This window comes from Poecilia mexicana, unplaced genomic scaffold, assembly GCF_051168715.1.
Source record: "Poecilia mexicana isolate PSO_F unplaced genomic scaffold, ASM5116871v1 scaffold_22, whole genome shotgun sequence".
Taxonomy (NCBI): domain Eukaryota; kingdom Metazoa; phylum Chordata; class Actinopteri; order Cyprinodontiformes; family Poeciliidae; genus Poecilia; species Poecilia mexicana.
The window spans coordinates 19,414,381-19,428,172 of record NW_028263391.1 but is presented as its reverse complement, the minus strand read 5'-3'; the positions used below and the strand labels follow the sequence as shown (position 1 = coordinate 19,428,172).

Sequence of the window (13,792 nt, the reverse complement as noted above, 5' to 3'; positions counted from 1 at the left end):
TTTGGTGAGCTAACCGGCTGCACAGAAGATCCGATGCAGAATAATTCCAGTGATCAGAACTCTTAAAAAGGTTAAAAATTAGAATTCATGAAGAAAATGTTCAATATTTTAAAAAGTAGATATTTGATCTGTGTCTCTCATGATATCTAGCAGTTGTCCTGTCAGTGCCCACCTGTACACCTAAGATGGGACATAGATTAAATAATTTCCTTCCTGTACTTCTGTAGTATAGCAAATATTTTGAAAATGTCTTCCTACTTACCACTGTTCTCTGCATGTGAACTAAGCTTCCTGTCTAAATGCAGTTTCTGTGACTTTCACAACAAAAACAAACAAAACAATCATGCACAACAGATACCATGTTCAAATCTTGACCTTCCAATGTGGAGTTTGCCTGTCGATCCCTATGCATATGTGAATTTACTCCAACAGTAAGACCACATGTATGAATCGTGGGTTGCTTACTCTGGGCTGATTGATTGAAAGGTGTGATGGTTGTTTTCCATGGTTCTCATCTCAATGATGAACTTGTGACCTAAAATGGATCCAACTGGTTTTAAGCCTAAACATAGGGGTGTAAGATCAACTGCCACCAAACTGAGAGTTTGAAAGAAAATTATAGAGGGGGAAAAAAATAAACAAACAAGGTGAAATTTGACACAATTAAATATGAACTTATTCTGCAACTGTCATCCTCCTATTTTTGGACCAACTAAGACTCATGCTAAGCTGAGCTATGTCACCTTTGAAAGTTTCCAAATCTATATTTAGGCTGCTTCCCTTCACACTGATAAAACTTATGTTTGAGCTCGACAGCGTATACTGCCATGCTGTTGAAAAGGGCAGTTTGAACTGATTTATGATTTCTAGACACGTACAAGAACAGTTTTCCATTGTAACAGGGCTGATGGCTTGCATTTAAAGCATTTTAGTACCGCTTTCCAGGGCCTCTTAAATAGGCTGCCCGGCTATGTGGATAATCACTACATTTACAAAGACAAGACCATCAAAAGGCAACGTGTTTCTCTCAACAATGCTCTTTGTTCCCAGCCGTCTCGGTACTTAAAAGTCTGCAGCTTTGGCAGCAGTAGCACAAGTGGACAAAGAAGAAGTCCCTTCAGTAGTACCCAAATCAACAACCACCAACAAGTCACGTCCACAACCCTCTGCTGGCTTCAGCTGTCCACTTGTGTTTGTGTCTCTGGCTACTCAGGGACTCGATGACAGACTGATGAGTTCCTGACTACAAGAGAAACGGTGTGTGGGTCGGCCATCCGTTCAGCTCTTCTCCTTCCCCTCAACAAGCAGCTTTCTTCCTGCATGACGCACTAAACACGTTGAGCGCACAAAGACACACATTGCATTCAATTACTATGAACGCTGAGTGAAACGAGGTCAAAGATGGTAGATGATGTGCAGATCTGGTTGGGTCATCTGTCTGATCACACCCTCCAAGGCTGAGGGATACGGCCTCTCGTTAACCTTTGCCCTTGAAGAGTTAACTTCAAGTTTATCTTGTTCAGGTCGGTCTTTGTTTCCCCAAGTCAAGCTACCCAAAAGGTCCTTCAAGTTCATTTTCCTGGTGAAAGTTAACAGAGAGATGGCTGAACTTCTGAAAACAGTTCAGTGATCTCTTTTCAGGAAAACAACAAAAGGCTTGCAATAGTTCAAAAAATATTGTTTGAGAATTGGAAACAGGAGAAAGAAGGTCTGAAGCTGGACACCAGGAGAGGAAAGGTGTTGCATCCCTCTTCTTTTAATAGTGGAACCAAACGGCTGAATAAAAAAGTCCTGTGGATTCATTTTCTGGGTATGGTGGGACTTCTTGAAGAGGAAGATATGTCACAATAAAGGTCCAAAATGCAGATAAACCAGGCTACGAATGTAGGACTGGTGTGATAATGTGCCTGCTTCTATATATTTGAAAATAATTTTACACCCTATGAGTTTCATTTCCATTTGTCATTTGCATGAGACCAAATCAGATTTGAATTTGGACTTTTATCGGTCTATTGAACTGTTTGTTAGTGAATGTTGTCTCTACTATTTTCCAAGCTGCTTGTTATTGCATTGAAATAAATCATTTGTTGTCATCTTATACTGCGCTCTTTTGCAAATAGACAATCATAGTAGTAGCATGAAAACTGAGAACTTTTTAGAGCATTAACATAAACATGATAGAATTAGACACATCAGCAGTAGTTCTAGATACTTTCTGTGCTTTCAGTATGTTTTCCGAAACAGAACACAAGATCAAGCACTCTGCAAAAATAAGTCAAATAAAAGAATTATTGTATTTCAAATTTTCCTCTCTTGTCCATGCCCTTTAGAACATACATTACCTTTTGTGCTTCGTATTGTTTCTGCAACATTTATTTGAATACAGGATTTAAATGTTTTGCATATTGTTGCATTGTCATATCATTTACATTTTACAGTCAAACTTGTGTTTCTGGGTATGGAGTTCTAGGTTAGTGCAGATCCATATTTTGCTAACAGGTTTTTAGGTTGAGTTTTTAGCATGGAAATATTTATTAAATCCAAAGGAAGGAGCTTCAAATGGTACACTGCATGAGTGGTGTCAATATTTTCTGGATGTTTGAACTTGACAGTGTTTCTTTTTGGAGTAACCTGAATTGTGTGCAACTCACTGCTGTAAGTTCAAGTAATTTTCTCTTTATAAAATAACAACTCATATGAATTTATAGATATGAAAGTTAAGTTTTTGCTCCTGGAAGCAGCAACACAGTGTGATTATTGGCATTCTTGACTTACTATAAGATGATCCTGTGCTCGTATCTCAGCTTGGGGTCCCATGCAGGCCTGTATAGAGAAAAAGGATAGGCACAATCTGGTTTCCTCCTTTTTGCCCAATGGTCAAACTGTTAAGCATATCTGTGGAGGTAAACAAGTTATTTTGCAAATGCAATATTACCATGCAAACATTTTTTTCAAACACTTTGAGATTATTATATAAACCGTAACCCAACCAATAGTGTGCCTTTGTTCATTAGTGCATGCATGCCTGGTTTTGGATGCCCACTGGAGAACCATGTTATTTATAGTTGTAGAAATGTGCCATTTTATCTTTCTCTGTGACTATTGTATTTGCAAATAAAGGTAAAATAACATTACAGGTATCAAAGATACCTGTAATGTATCTTTACATTACAGGTATGTAATGTAAAGATACATTACATAAAACTTCTACTGGTTTGAACTGTTCCCCATGGACAGACCCCAGGTTATAGCACTTGACTTCAGCGTGAATTGATTCTACAATACTAATTTTAAAAAAAGCTAAAAAAAAAAAAAAGCTAAAGAGAAAAAAAAAATCTTAGATTTGTTTTATTAAACTGCAGGATAACTTTTCTATACATTTTGTCAGCACAAAACTGATTTCATGTGGAAAGATACATGTGATAAACACAAGGAGTCAAAGCTGCAAATGGAGGCGGAGGAGGGACGGGTGAAGAGGTGAGCCACACATAAAAGGGTCAATCATGTGCTCTGATGGAGTAAATATCATTTTACTGTTTGCAGATTTCATGTTACATTATGAGATGTATTTTGGTGTTGAGTTCAACTGAAGCAGTTTTACAAGGAAGATTTTTTATTTTAAAATGGGAAATATGAGAATGCTTTGTTCTAAAAAATGACAAGGAAGCAGTTGTTAAACCCCTTAATGTATTTCTGAACTACAGCACAAAGTAGAACTCTATGATTACGTTTCAGTAACTTTAACTCTCTCTCTCTCTCTCTCTCTCTCTCTCTCTATATATATATATATATATATATATATATATATATATATATATATATATATATATGAACTTTTTTGCTTCATTAACATGATGAGAATTTTAAAAATGTATGGCCTTTCTGTGATTTACATCTTGGAGAAGCTACATAAATGTAGTTTTGTTGTTATTTTGTATTATTTTCTTTTACCAACATATTATATAAAGCTTGGATTATTTACAAAGTGATTGTGATCAAAAATGGTTATTATACAAGTTATCACTTTTGCGCTTTGTTTTCCGAGGTGGGGTTGCTGAGGCTCCAGAAGATGCATCTCTCTCCTCTAACGGAAGATGCTAACATCTGGTTAAAGGTTCAACATCATCAAATAAAACATGCTATTGTGAGCATTAATACTGGACCTTTACATGGAGTGGCTATCTAAGATCATTTAAATGATGAACACAGCCAACCTGATACAGTAAAATATTTTATTTAGAAATGATTATTCATTTAAAAAATAAGTTTAGGAAATCCAGTGATATATGTCAATAATTAATAATCAGGTTAAAGTGCAAAAATACAATTTGATATAATGCATCTGTACAAAAATAACATTGGAATGTGATATCTGTGTGTCGTTAACATGGCTTCTAGAAACATATCTTGCATACATGCAGAGTCCATCTTTAGGTTATAAGCTTCGGAACAAAACATTTGTGCTGAGCAGCCTCAGGAGGTTTGTTATTTTATTTTGAGGTCCATTTCACATTCCACACATCCACTGAGTTCGCTGCCAAATCAGGCACGGATAGCCCAACGCACAGTCTTTATTAAGGCTTATTTCTGCATTATTTCTACGGAGAATCAGCTGCTGGAACATTTCTTCCTTGAGGAATGTTCACACTGAAAGCTGCACCTCCAACGGCTGAGATGAGAAAAGAGAGAAAATATCTTTGGCGGTTGTCTTTGGTTGTGTTGTTTTTCCAGTGTTCCCGGTCCCTTTCCCTGCTGCTGCAGTGAATCACTTCATCTTGGCTGGCTTCAGTTCCTTGACTTGCATGTGTAATGTTTTGTGGACAGCCAACGTCCTGGACTGACAGAATCCTTTTCCGCACTCTTGACATTTGAAGGGCTTTTCTTTGGAATGGATGTATCTGCAGCGGGAAACAACAAGGCACAATATTATGCTACAGGAAGGCTTCCAAGCAAAGTCAGTCTTTTTTTTCTTTTTTTTTTAACATTTCACCATAAAGTCAAAGACATACATTTATATGATGTAGCATCTACACAAGCAGCAGTTCATTCATGGCAGCTACCACGGGTGACCTACATTCACAGATGCCTTTGTAGACGTGTCATCAAATATTTCTCTTCACGTGGCCAGCAGCCATATTTAGAAAGCGTTTAATTTGGATTGAAAAAAACAGACAAAGAAACTGTTAGGACTGCACTTTGAATAGAAATGTCGTTGGTAGAGTTGAGACGAGGTTAATTTAGGTTTTTTATGGACGACACTTTGAATGTTTTGTACGTGTAGTTTTCCGTGTACAAGTTCAACTTATGCTATAAATCTTCTAATCATTGCAGGAAGTGTCTTGTTTTTGTCTCTCTGCTGTCAAAAGCGAGGATGATTTAATGGCTTATTTTTAACCCCATACCTGCAAGTCATCACTCTTTCAACAAGACTGAGAAAAAAAAAATACTGGATTTGACTGGCTCACATTTTTGTAAAAGCCGCAGTCCCTTTGGAATGAGAACAAGGTGTTTCATCGATAAAGCATTTTTCTAACCTGTGGTCCCTGAGGTGGTCCTGTCTTCTGAAGGCCTTGTGGCAGATGTCGCAGGTGTACGGCCTCTCGTCTGTGTGCGTCCTCTCGTGGATCAAGAGGTTGTAGGATTTCGTAAAATGTCGGCCACAAAACTTGCAGACGAATTCCTTCTTGGTCTTAGAGGGCAGTCTGCCTCGGCTGGACTTGCGCTCAGGTGAGGACAGTTTGGTCACATCCAGCAGGCAGCCCAGGCTGGCCGAGGTCTGGTGTTGAGATGATACCTGCGCTGCAGCAGCAGCAGCAGCAGCACCCGTCATGCTCAGGTCCTCCACCTTCAGATGGTCCTCTTGCGTCGCTGCTGCTGCCAGGTTGGCAAAGTCAAAGCGTGGTTTGCTCTTGGAGCTTTGCAGCAATCCTGCTGTGTCCAGCTTTGGCTGCAGGAGGTGGGGAAATATGGGGATGGAGGCCATGGAGGAGAACTGAGGAGGCAGCTTGGAGAATGTGCAGCGGGGGAAGGCCAGAGGTTGATAACCGAGGGTCCACTGGTGAAGATGGATGGCGTGAAGAGCACTGAAGCTGTAGATGCTCTGAAAATGATCGGCTGGCAGCTGGAGACCCGAGGACGTCTGGATGAGGGAGCAGTTGGCCAGCTGAAGGGATGGGTGAAGAGGGACGGGAGCTGGTAGAGTCTTGCTGCCCATGGCTGCTACTGCAAATCCCGCAGGCAGTCTGATAAACACAGAGAACCAGAATGAAAATAAATAAACATGTTGCTCATTACAACCGAGTCCAAACAATAAACCAACAAAACATCATTTTCACTGACAGATCTTTGAAAGTAGATCAGCTATCAGGCCTTGGTCTAGCTGAATCCTTAGACCTCTGGAGGACCCACTCTGTCTGATAAGCCCACGGACACAATAACCGACACCCCACAGCTGCATTTTATCCTGTGTCCAACATCCATTATTTATGGGAATAAAAATTCTTGGCTTGTAGGAACACAATCAGTAGCAATAAAGTAGTGGTTTTCTGTATGACTTTATCTTTCTGTTACATCTTTACAGAGGAATTTGGACCTGCTCTTCTTTCCAGTGTTGCTTCAGTTCATTAATGTTTGTAGTTTTTAATCACTCAAAGCAGCATTTTATCCTGTTTTTTGGTCAGGACTTTAACTGGGCCATTGCACTGCCTCAAATTATTTAATTTTTATGAGATTGTTTTCTCTGTTGGGTCCAAGCTTCAGCAGTGGGACACATTATGTCACATTTGACACTAGAATACTTTGGCATCCAGAGAGGTTTATGGTTGATTGGCATGTATCAGAAAAAAAAAAAAAGTTCCTGAAACTCTAAAATTTGTGTGAAGATAAACTTTGGTCTTAACAGTGAAGAATAATAATAAATGCGTAAACCAAGATTTATCACCTTGACTGTGAATACGCTTCATTTTTTTAATGGAATATTCGAGACCAACGTCTCTGTGAATGAAAATATAGAACCACTGCCAACGTTTGTGCATACTCCCGAAGGTATGTGTGGGTGTTTCCTGGTCCCAGAAACATGCCCAGGGCTGTTGAGGGCAGAGAGAGAGAATGACAGCATTCAGCCACAGAAATACCTGCGAGCTGTTACATCAGGTTTGATAAGCTAGAGTAACAATAGACAATAATGTTGCTTTGTCTGAGGCAGATGATGATGGACGTGAGCCGCCCAGCAGCAGCAGCTTCAGGTTTTTAGGGCACGAGCCACACCTTGGCCCAACGTCGCTCACATCAAACCCGCTTACAGACATGCGGCTGCTGTTCTGAGTTTGTGAAAGTGTCCTGACTGAAGGAAGGACAGGTCGACTTTTATGTGAATGAAATTCAAAGAAAGATATCTGGATGAACGCATAAAGTTTTCCATGATTTTACAATCTGAATGTTGAAAATCTGTGGTTATACCGTGTTACAGTACAGTTTTAAATGCTACTGTCGTTTTGCACGTTTTAAAGCGATTCTGCGTTCACAAATACATGCTTACTATCGCCAATGTCTCACACAAAGGTGGTGCTAGTTTTAATGTTTGTGAAAGTTCTAGTTATCCATAAACGTAGACGAGAAAAGCTATAAGGATGAGGCACCTTAGAAAAGACTTCACTATTTATATAATTACCAAAAAAAAAAAAATCCCTGTATTGCTTGTATATAAACTGCTATTTGCTTTTATTTTTTTGTTTTCTTTAGCCTTTATTTCCTGTTTTATTCAGAGTGAAATTCATGAGTGTCACGATTGAGAAATTATCTCTAATAACAGAGATATAATAAATGTCTGTGAGCATACTTGCTTCATTTCTTGAAAGTTACAAAATCTGTTATTTCTTATTGGCTTCTAGTCTGTCAGCAAAATAAACAAAATGTCTGTAAAATCGTGTTTTTTATGTCCTTTCTGAAGTCCTCTTAATGACAGTAAATATCACAAGAGGCTTGCTCTTTGTCATCTGTAGCTAAACTTGGCAGTGTCAGCTCCTATGGAACCACCTACTCCAGCAAACTTTTTGTAAAATCATATATAGAAGATATTTTATTACAAAAGTGAAAACATTTTCTTAAAAAAAAAAAAAAAAAGTAGTTTTATACTTTTAGGCCCTTTTATTTATTTTCTTCATGTTATGACATCAGTATTTTGGTGACACTTTAATGAAAAGCAGCTTTTTAAAATCTAAACTATGATTTAACTAATTTAGTACATGGAAAAGCAAGTCAGTAGATCAGAAAGTGAAATAAAGAGCTAATAATAATATACATATCTAAGCTATAGTGTATTTCAGTAAAAAAAATAAATACATCAGCCTGTAGCTTAATAAGCAAGCAAATAAAACTTAAAATGGCACAGAAGGTAATTGAGAAATCAGTAAAATACATTAGTCAAAAGTAAATTTAAATGAGGAAATAAATAGTAATCAATTAAGTCCCTAATAAATAAATAGGTCAGCTACCCAGTTTTATAGGTAGCTAAATAGTGAAATAAATAACAAGTAATGTCATTATGTCATTAAGTAAAGTAAGGTAATTTTATTTATATAGCACATTTTCAGCAACAAGGCAATTCAAAGTGCTTAAATAACTAAACATAAATAAGTCAATAAAAAAGGTAAATAACTTGTTAAATGTGCAATTAGGTAAATAATTAAAAAAATAACAGTTTTCTGTATTGTTCACGGGGAAGAACTGAATGCAGGGAATTTTCATCACATACACAAAGAAGGAAAGCTATTATTTTGCATCACGTGTGTGTTTTTAGAGAACATAAGTTAGGGACTTTGTCTAAAACGCCTTAGAGACGAAATTATCACGCTTTCATCAGAATGTTGGATATATATTTATATTGCTACTCAAATAACATTATAAATTTTGATGATCCAGAACAGATTCATTAGGGATGAAATGCATATTTCAAAACTGAAATAAAATGTTTGAAAAAAATATTTTCTAATTAGACATATTTTATGTTAAACATATTTTCTTGAACAGTTTCATACAGTTAGTTCCTTTTTTTTCTTGCTCCAATTCTACTGATACAGAAACTAAAGATCATTTTACAAAGCAGGTGTCGGATAAAGGAAGACAATCTAATTTCAGTCAATGACTTCTATTACTAAACCCTAAAAGTTGCTGACCATGTCAAGCTGATAGAAGAAGTTCTGGTGTTTAAAAAAAATATGGTTCCTTCAGTATTTATAAATATAAAAAGCTGAATTTCTAAAAAGTAAAATAAATAAAAAATATGGGAATTTGTTAAGGCTACTCCTCAGAATATTTGTCAAAATAAAAAGCACATGAAACAATTAATTCCACCTTATTGGGTTAGAACTATCATGAGTTTTATTATTAAATGAATATATTTTTATATTTGAAATCTGGGGGCATATAATTTAATTCATAAAAAAAAATGTGTATGTGATTTAAAAAAAAAAAAGTGGAAACAAAAACAATGAGAATCTTCCAGAATTAGCCAGACGTCGCAGATATTTGAAAGAGCTGAACTGAAGGAGGCCCCTCCTGAAACTGCAGCAAAGGTTGCTAATGAGGAGAAGAGGTGCTCAAACAGCCCCCCGCCGGCTCCTCCTTTCTGATCACCATGCAGAAGTAATTGACTTTTATGCTGGAGGTCATTAGAGGAGATAAGTCCCCTGCTCCTGTTAACCCTTCTGCGTCTGCAGGGGCCCCCAAGGTGTCGAACGGCCCCCCCTCTGTTCGGTCCGGACTGTGAGATTCAGCGCCTTAGAGGGCTTTGCAGTGGGATGCTGCTTCTCACCTTCACCTCAACACACCAAGAGGAGAAGACCCGCAGGACTCCTCCTGCTGATGGATTTGTTTCACTCTGCTGCAATAATTTACATTTTAACACATTTAGGAAAACAAAAAAGTGAAAACCAAAGGGGTAAAAAGAAACCATGTACGGGTTTTGCCTGTCTCTTTAAATGTTTGATTAAACCCAAAGGCACGTAAATTTACAGCTAAGAATGAGCAGTTTTCTCTAATGTCTCGTTCTCTTTATTCCTTTCAGTTTATGTGGGAATTATAAAGTTTTATGTACAAGCGTGAAACACTAAACATTTTTAAAGCACCCTGCATGAGGATAACATCCGAAATTAAATGAGGGTTCCACTTCAAGGCCTGTTGGAGTTTGTTCTCTCAGCTAGATGGAAAAAAGTAGACTCGGAGGTGAGCCCAGAAAGTCTGTGAAAGTCTGTCTTTTTTATTTTTATTTTTTTCTGCCGTAACAATGCATTAACTTTGCAGAGGAGCTCTGATGCCTATGAAGCTGCAGCAATGATTTATAAAAGTTGTGGACGTTATATCACAGATGATGAATGGCTGCGTGTTTGGAGAACGCGGCGTCCTCATGCACTCGGTAAGAGCACAATTTCTTTACTGCACTCTGAAGAATAAACACCTGTCAGCAGGAAACTGTAAACCCAGACCTCTCTCATGAACTTTAGATTCAGTGAAATGTTAAAACCAGAATTTCTGAAATTCTAGGTTAAGATTTACTTACTGTACTTTGGACAACAACGACAACAACAATAAAAAAAAACTACACAGAAGAACTTTACTTGGTAAAGATCTGATTTGTGAAAAAAAAAAAGCTGATAAACTTCAAACATAAGTAGAATAGTTGCAAATTTGACAATGAAACCAATATAAGAGAATAGAAAGGAAGCAAAAACAGAGTGAATTACTCAGTTCTGAACATTTTCATAGCAAATTTCTTTATATATTCTGAATTGAATTATTTGTCTGAAGTGGAATTTTGATTTGACTTTTATTACAATGCACTGATCTGGGATGTTGGTACTGAGACTTTAAATGAACAGCTTAATGTTACAAAACACCATATGGCACATTTGTTATTACAAATACCGAGTTTCACTGTTAAAAAAAAGTTTTTAAAAGAGCCTTCTAAGGGAGAGCAAACTGAGTGCAGGAAGCGTGACTTCTACCAAAGTAGTGGCTGATTCTGAGTTAGGTTAGGAGCTTTTAACTTGAGATAAATCACAGTTTGGTCGTTGGAGCCGTGAGATTTCTCCCCGCAAAGACAGCTTTACATGCATCTAAACTTAATTAGACCCCATGTGTGGTTTGGTGGAGCAGCGTGATTAATCTGTTGATGAGGCCGGACGGAGTGAAGGTGTCAGAAAGTATCTACAGAAATGTTTATTCAGAGAAGGAGCATCTTTTATTTTCTTTTGCTTTTGGACTTCATTAAACAAGGATTTCATCAATTTAAAACAGCGCGTTGTATCCGGTTTTTGCAAACATATACGTTAAATTGACAATTGCTATTAAAATGTGTTGGGAATAAATGATATCGCAAGTGAAATTAACACATTTCATATAAAAATAAAGAATTCAGACGCTTTAAAAAATGAAAAAGAAACTATTTTGAGCATCAGTAAAAGCTATGCAGTCACAAGAAGGCGAAACACCTGTTGCGCTTCAAGTCAATAAGGAAATAACTATGTTAAAAAAAATAAATAAATAAAATTCTAATAATAAAACTTGCGACCAAAAACAGTTACTTAACATTATTAAAATAATAATAAAAATTATATAAAAACTTACCAATAAAATTTGAGTTTTATAGGTTTTCTCCCGCCGGACGCTCTGAACGTGAAAGCCCGCTGCGTAGCAGTCTGAACCGGGACGGAGGCGTTAATGTGTCGGCTGGGGCAGCAGCATGTTCCGGCTGCCTTAATCTGTTCTGCTCTGGTCTGATCTGGGCTCAGATGTTCAGGCACTGTGGTGTTCACGTCTCTGCGCTCCGCCGCACTGTTCTGCGCGCTCTTCTCTTCTCAGCCGCCTCTTTATCTCAGCCCACAGTCCGACACCTCCTGGCACGTCACACAGCCAGCCAGCCCATAACCGCAGCACCGCTCTGGAGAGCATGCACAGCTGGACAATGAGAAGATGTGGCCCTATGTGATGGGGTGGTTCTTTATTCGGCCATCAGGGTGCGCACACGCTTCTGGACTCATCCAAAGTGACTGATGGAAACTTGGGGTAACTGATAAATACTTAGCGTCTTAAGGCTTTTTTTTTTTTTTTATTAATAAGTTTTTATATCTCTGCTTGTCCCACTGCAGCTCATACCACGTGTGTCCATATGCATTTATAATGTTCTGGTCATTTTAATCACTTGTACTTACATCAGCACAGCGCACGTCCAGGTCTCCACAAGCAAAAATGTTTGAGAATAACGACCCCTGTAGGCCTCACATGTTACTACAGCAGGACTCTGCAGATAAAAAAATAAAAAATAAAAAAATATTTAATTTTGATTCTTTCAAAGAAGCTTCATTAGGAAGGATGGCCAAATTAATGAATTTGACTCTCTGTATTATCATTTTAAAAAAATCAAGCCTTAAGCTAACTTTAGCAAGGCAATATCTTTAACTGCTCATTAGTGCAGCACTCTTGATGTAGTCAGTCCAAAATTTCATCAGTATTTGATCTGAAACACTCAGACACACACTTAATAATAATAGTTGTTACAGTCAATCAACACTCTATCTGCAAACAACAAAGAAATTCAAAACAGAGTCAAGTAAAAATAATTCATCACCTTTCAAATTTATTGTAATAAAGCAAGGCTCTCAATCTGAAACAGTTCTGCAGGCTCATCGGAACAAATTAGAATATAATTGAAAATTAGATTTATTTCAATAATTTAAATGAAAGAGGCAAACTGGTATAGATGTACCAGACACAGAGTTATATGTTTCAATAGTCTATTCCAGGGATGTCAAACTCCAGCCCTCAAGGGCCACTGTCCTCCAGTTTTAGATGTGTCACAGGTACAAAACGCTGGAATGAAATGGCTTAATTACCTCCTTCTTGTGTAGATAAGTCCTCCAGCGCCTTGCTAATAACCTAATTATTCTATTCAGGTGTGGTGCAGCAGAGCCACATCTAAAAGTTGTAGGGCAGTGACCTACAATCAAGTAATAGCAAGAATTCAGTTTTAATATGTGAATATTATAACTTAACTCTATTATTGACTCTGTGTCTCTCAGCTTCCTCTTGACAATACTCAATAGATTCACTGTGGAGTTCCAGTCAGACCAGTTTGCTCCTCAATCAGACACAGTGATATCGCAGTCATTAAAATAGTTATTGGTGTTGTTGGGAGTGTGGGTTAGCCTACACTCCCAATGGAAAATGACAAACATTTCCATACAGTTTGTCAACAGAGGTAACCATGAAGTGCTCTGAAACATCCTCGTAGACGACTTCACTTAATTAATACAATATAGCACAGTCACACCATTAGATGGCATAGCTCAAATAATCACTTACTATATAGAAACTTCCCTCAGTGTCTCAAGGTTACAGTTGCCATATTTCTACCACAGTTTTTCCTTTCACTCAACTTTCTACTCTTGGTAGAAAAAGAGTAGAAACTCTACTAGTACTCAACTTTCTACTCTTGGTAGAAAGTTGAGTACAGCACTTTTTGAATACCAAACATCAGCAATGACATTTAATGACTTATTTTTATTTTTATTTTTTGCAGTGTATGTCAATGACTGCTGTACAATAGTCAAGACATCACTCTTCCCCATGATTTTGCAGACCACAACGCAATATTTCTGCATAAAATTGAAAAATTAATTTCTCTCTTTCATTAGGTGGGAGCCAAATCAATAAAATTATCAGAAGTTAGCATCCGAAACATATCCTTTTGTGTGCAACGAATCTTTATTACATTTTATCTTATGGAACTGAATTACAA

The 13,792-nt window shown here is 37.5% G+C and overlaps 1 protein-coding gene across 1 annotated transcript; it reads right to left on the bottom strand.

Moving 5' to 3' along the window:
• Positions 1 to 4,218: 4,218 nt before the first annotated feature.
• On the bottom strand, positions 4,219 to 12,514 carry osr1 (odd-skipped related transcription factor 1). Its single transcript, XM_015010690.2, has 3 exons — positions 11,623 to 12,514; positions 5,535 to 6,242; positions 4,219 to 4,898 (listed from the first exon to the last, which is right to left on the bottom strand). Exons 2-3 carry the CDS (start codon positions 6,212 to 6,214, stop codon positions 4,766 to 4,768), a joined length of 813 nt encoding a protein of 270 aa, XP_014866176.2. The 5' UTR covers positions 6,215 to 6,242; positions 11,623 to 12,514; the 3' UTR covers positions 4,219 to 4,765.
• Positions 12,515 to 13,792: the final 1,278 nt, after the last annotated feature.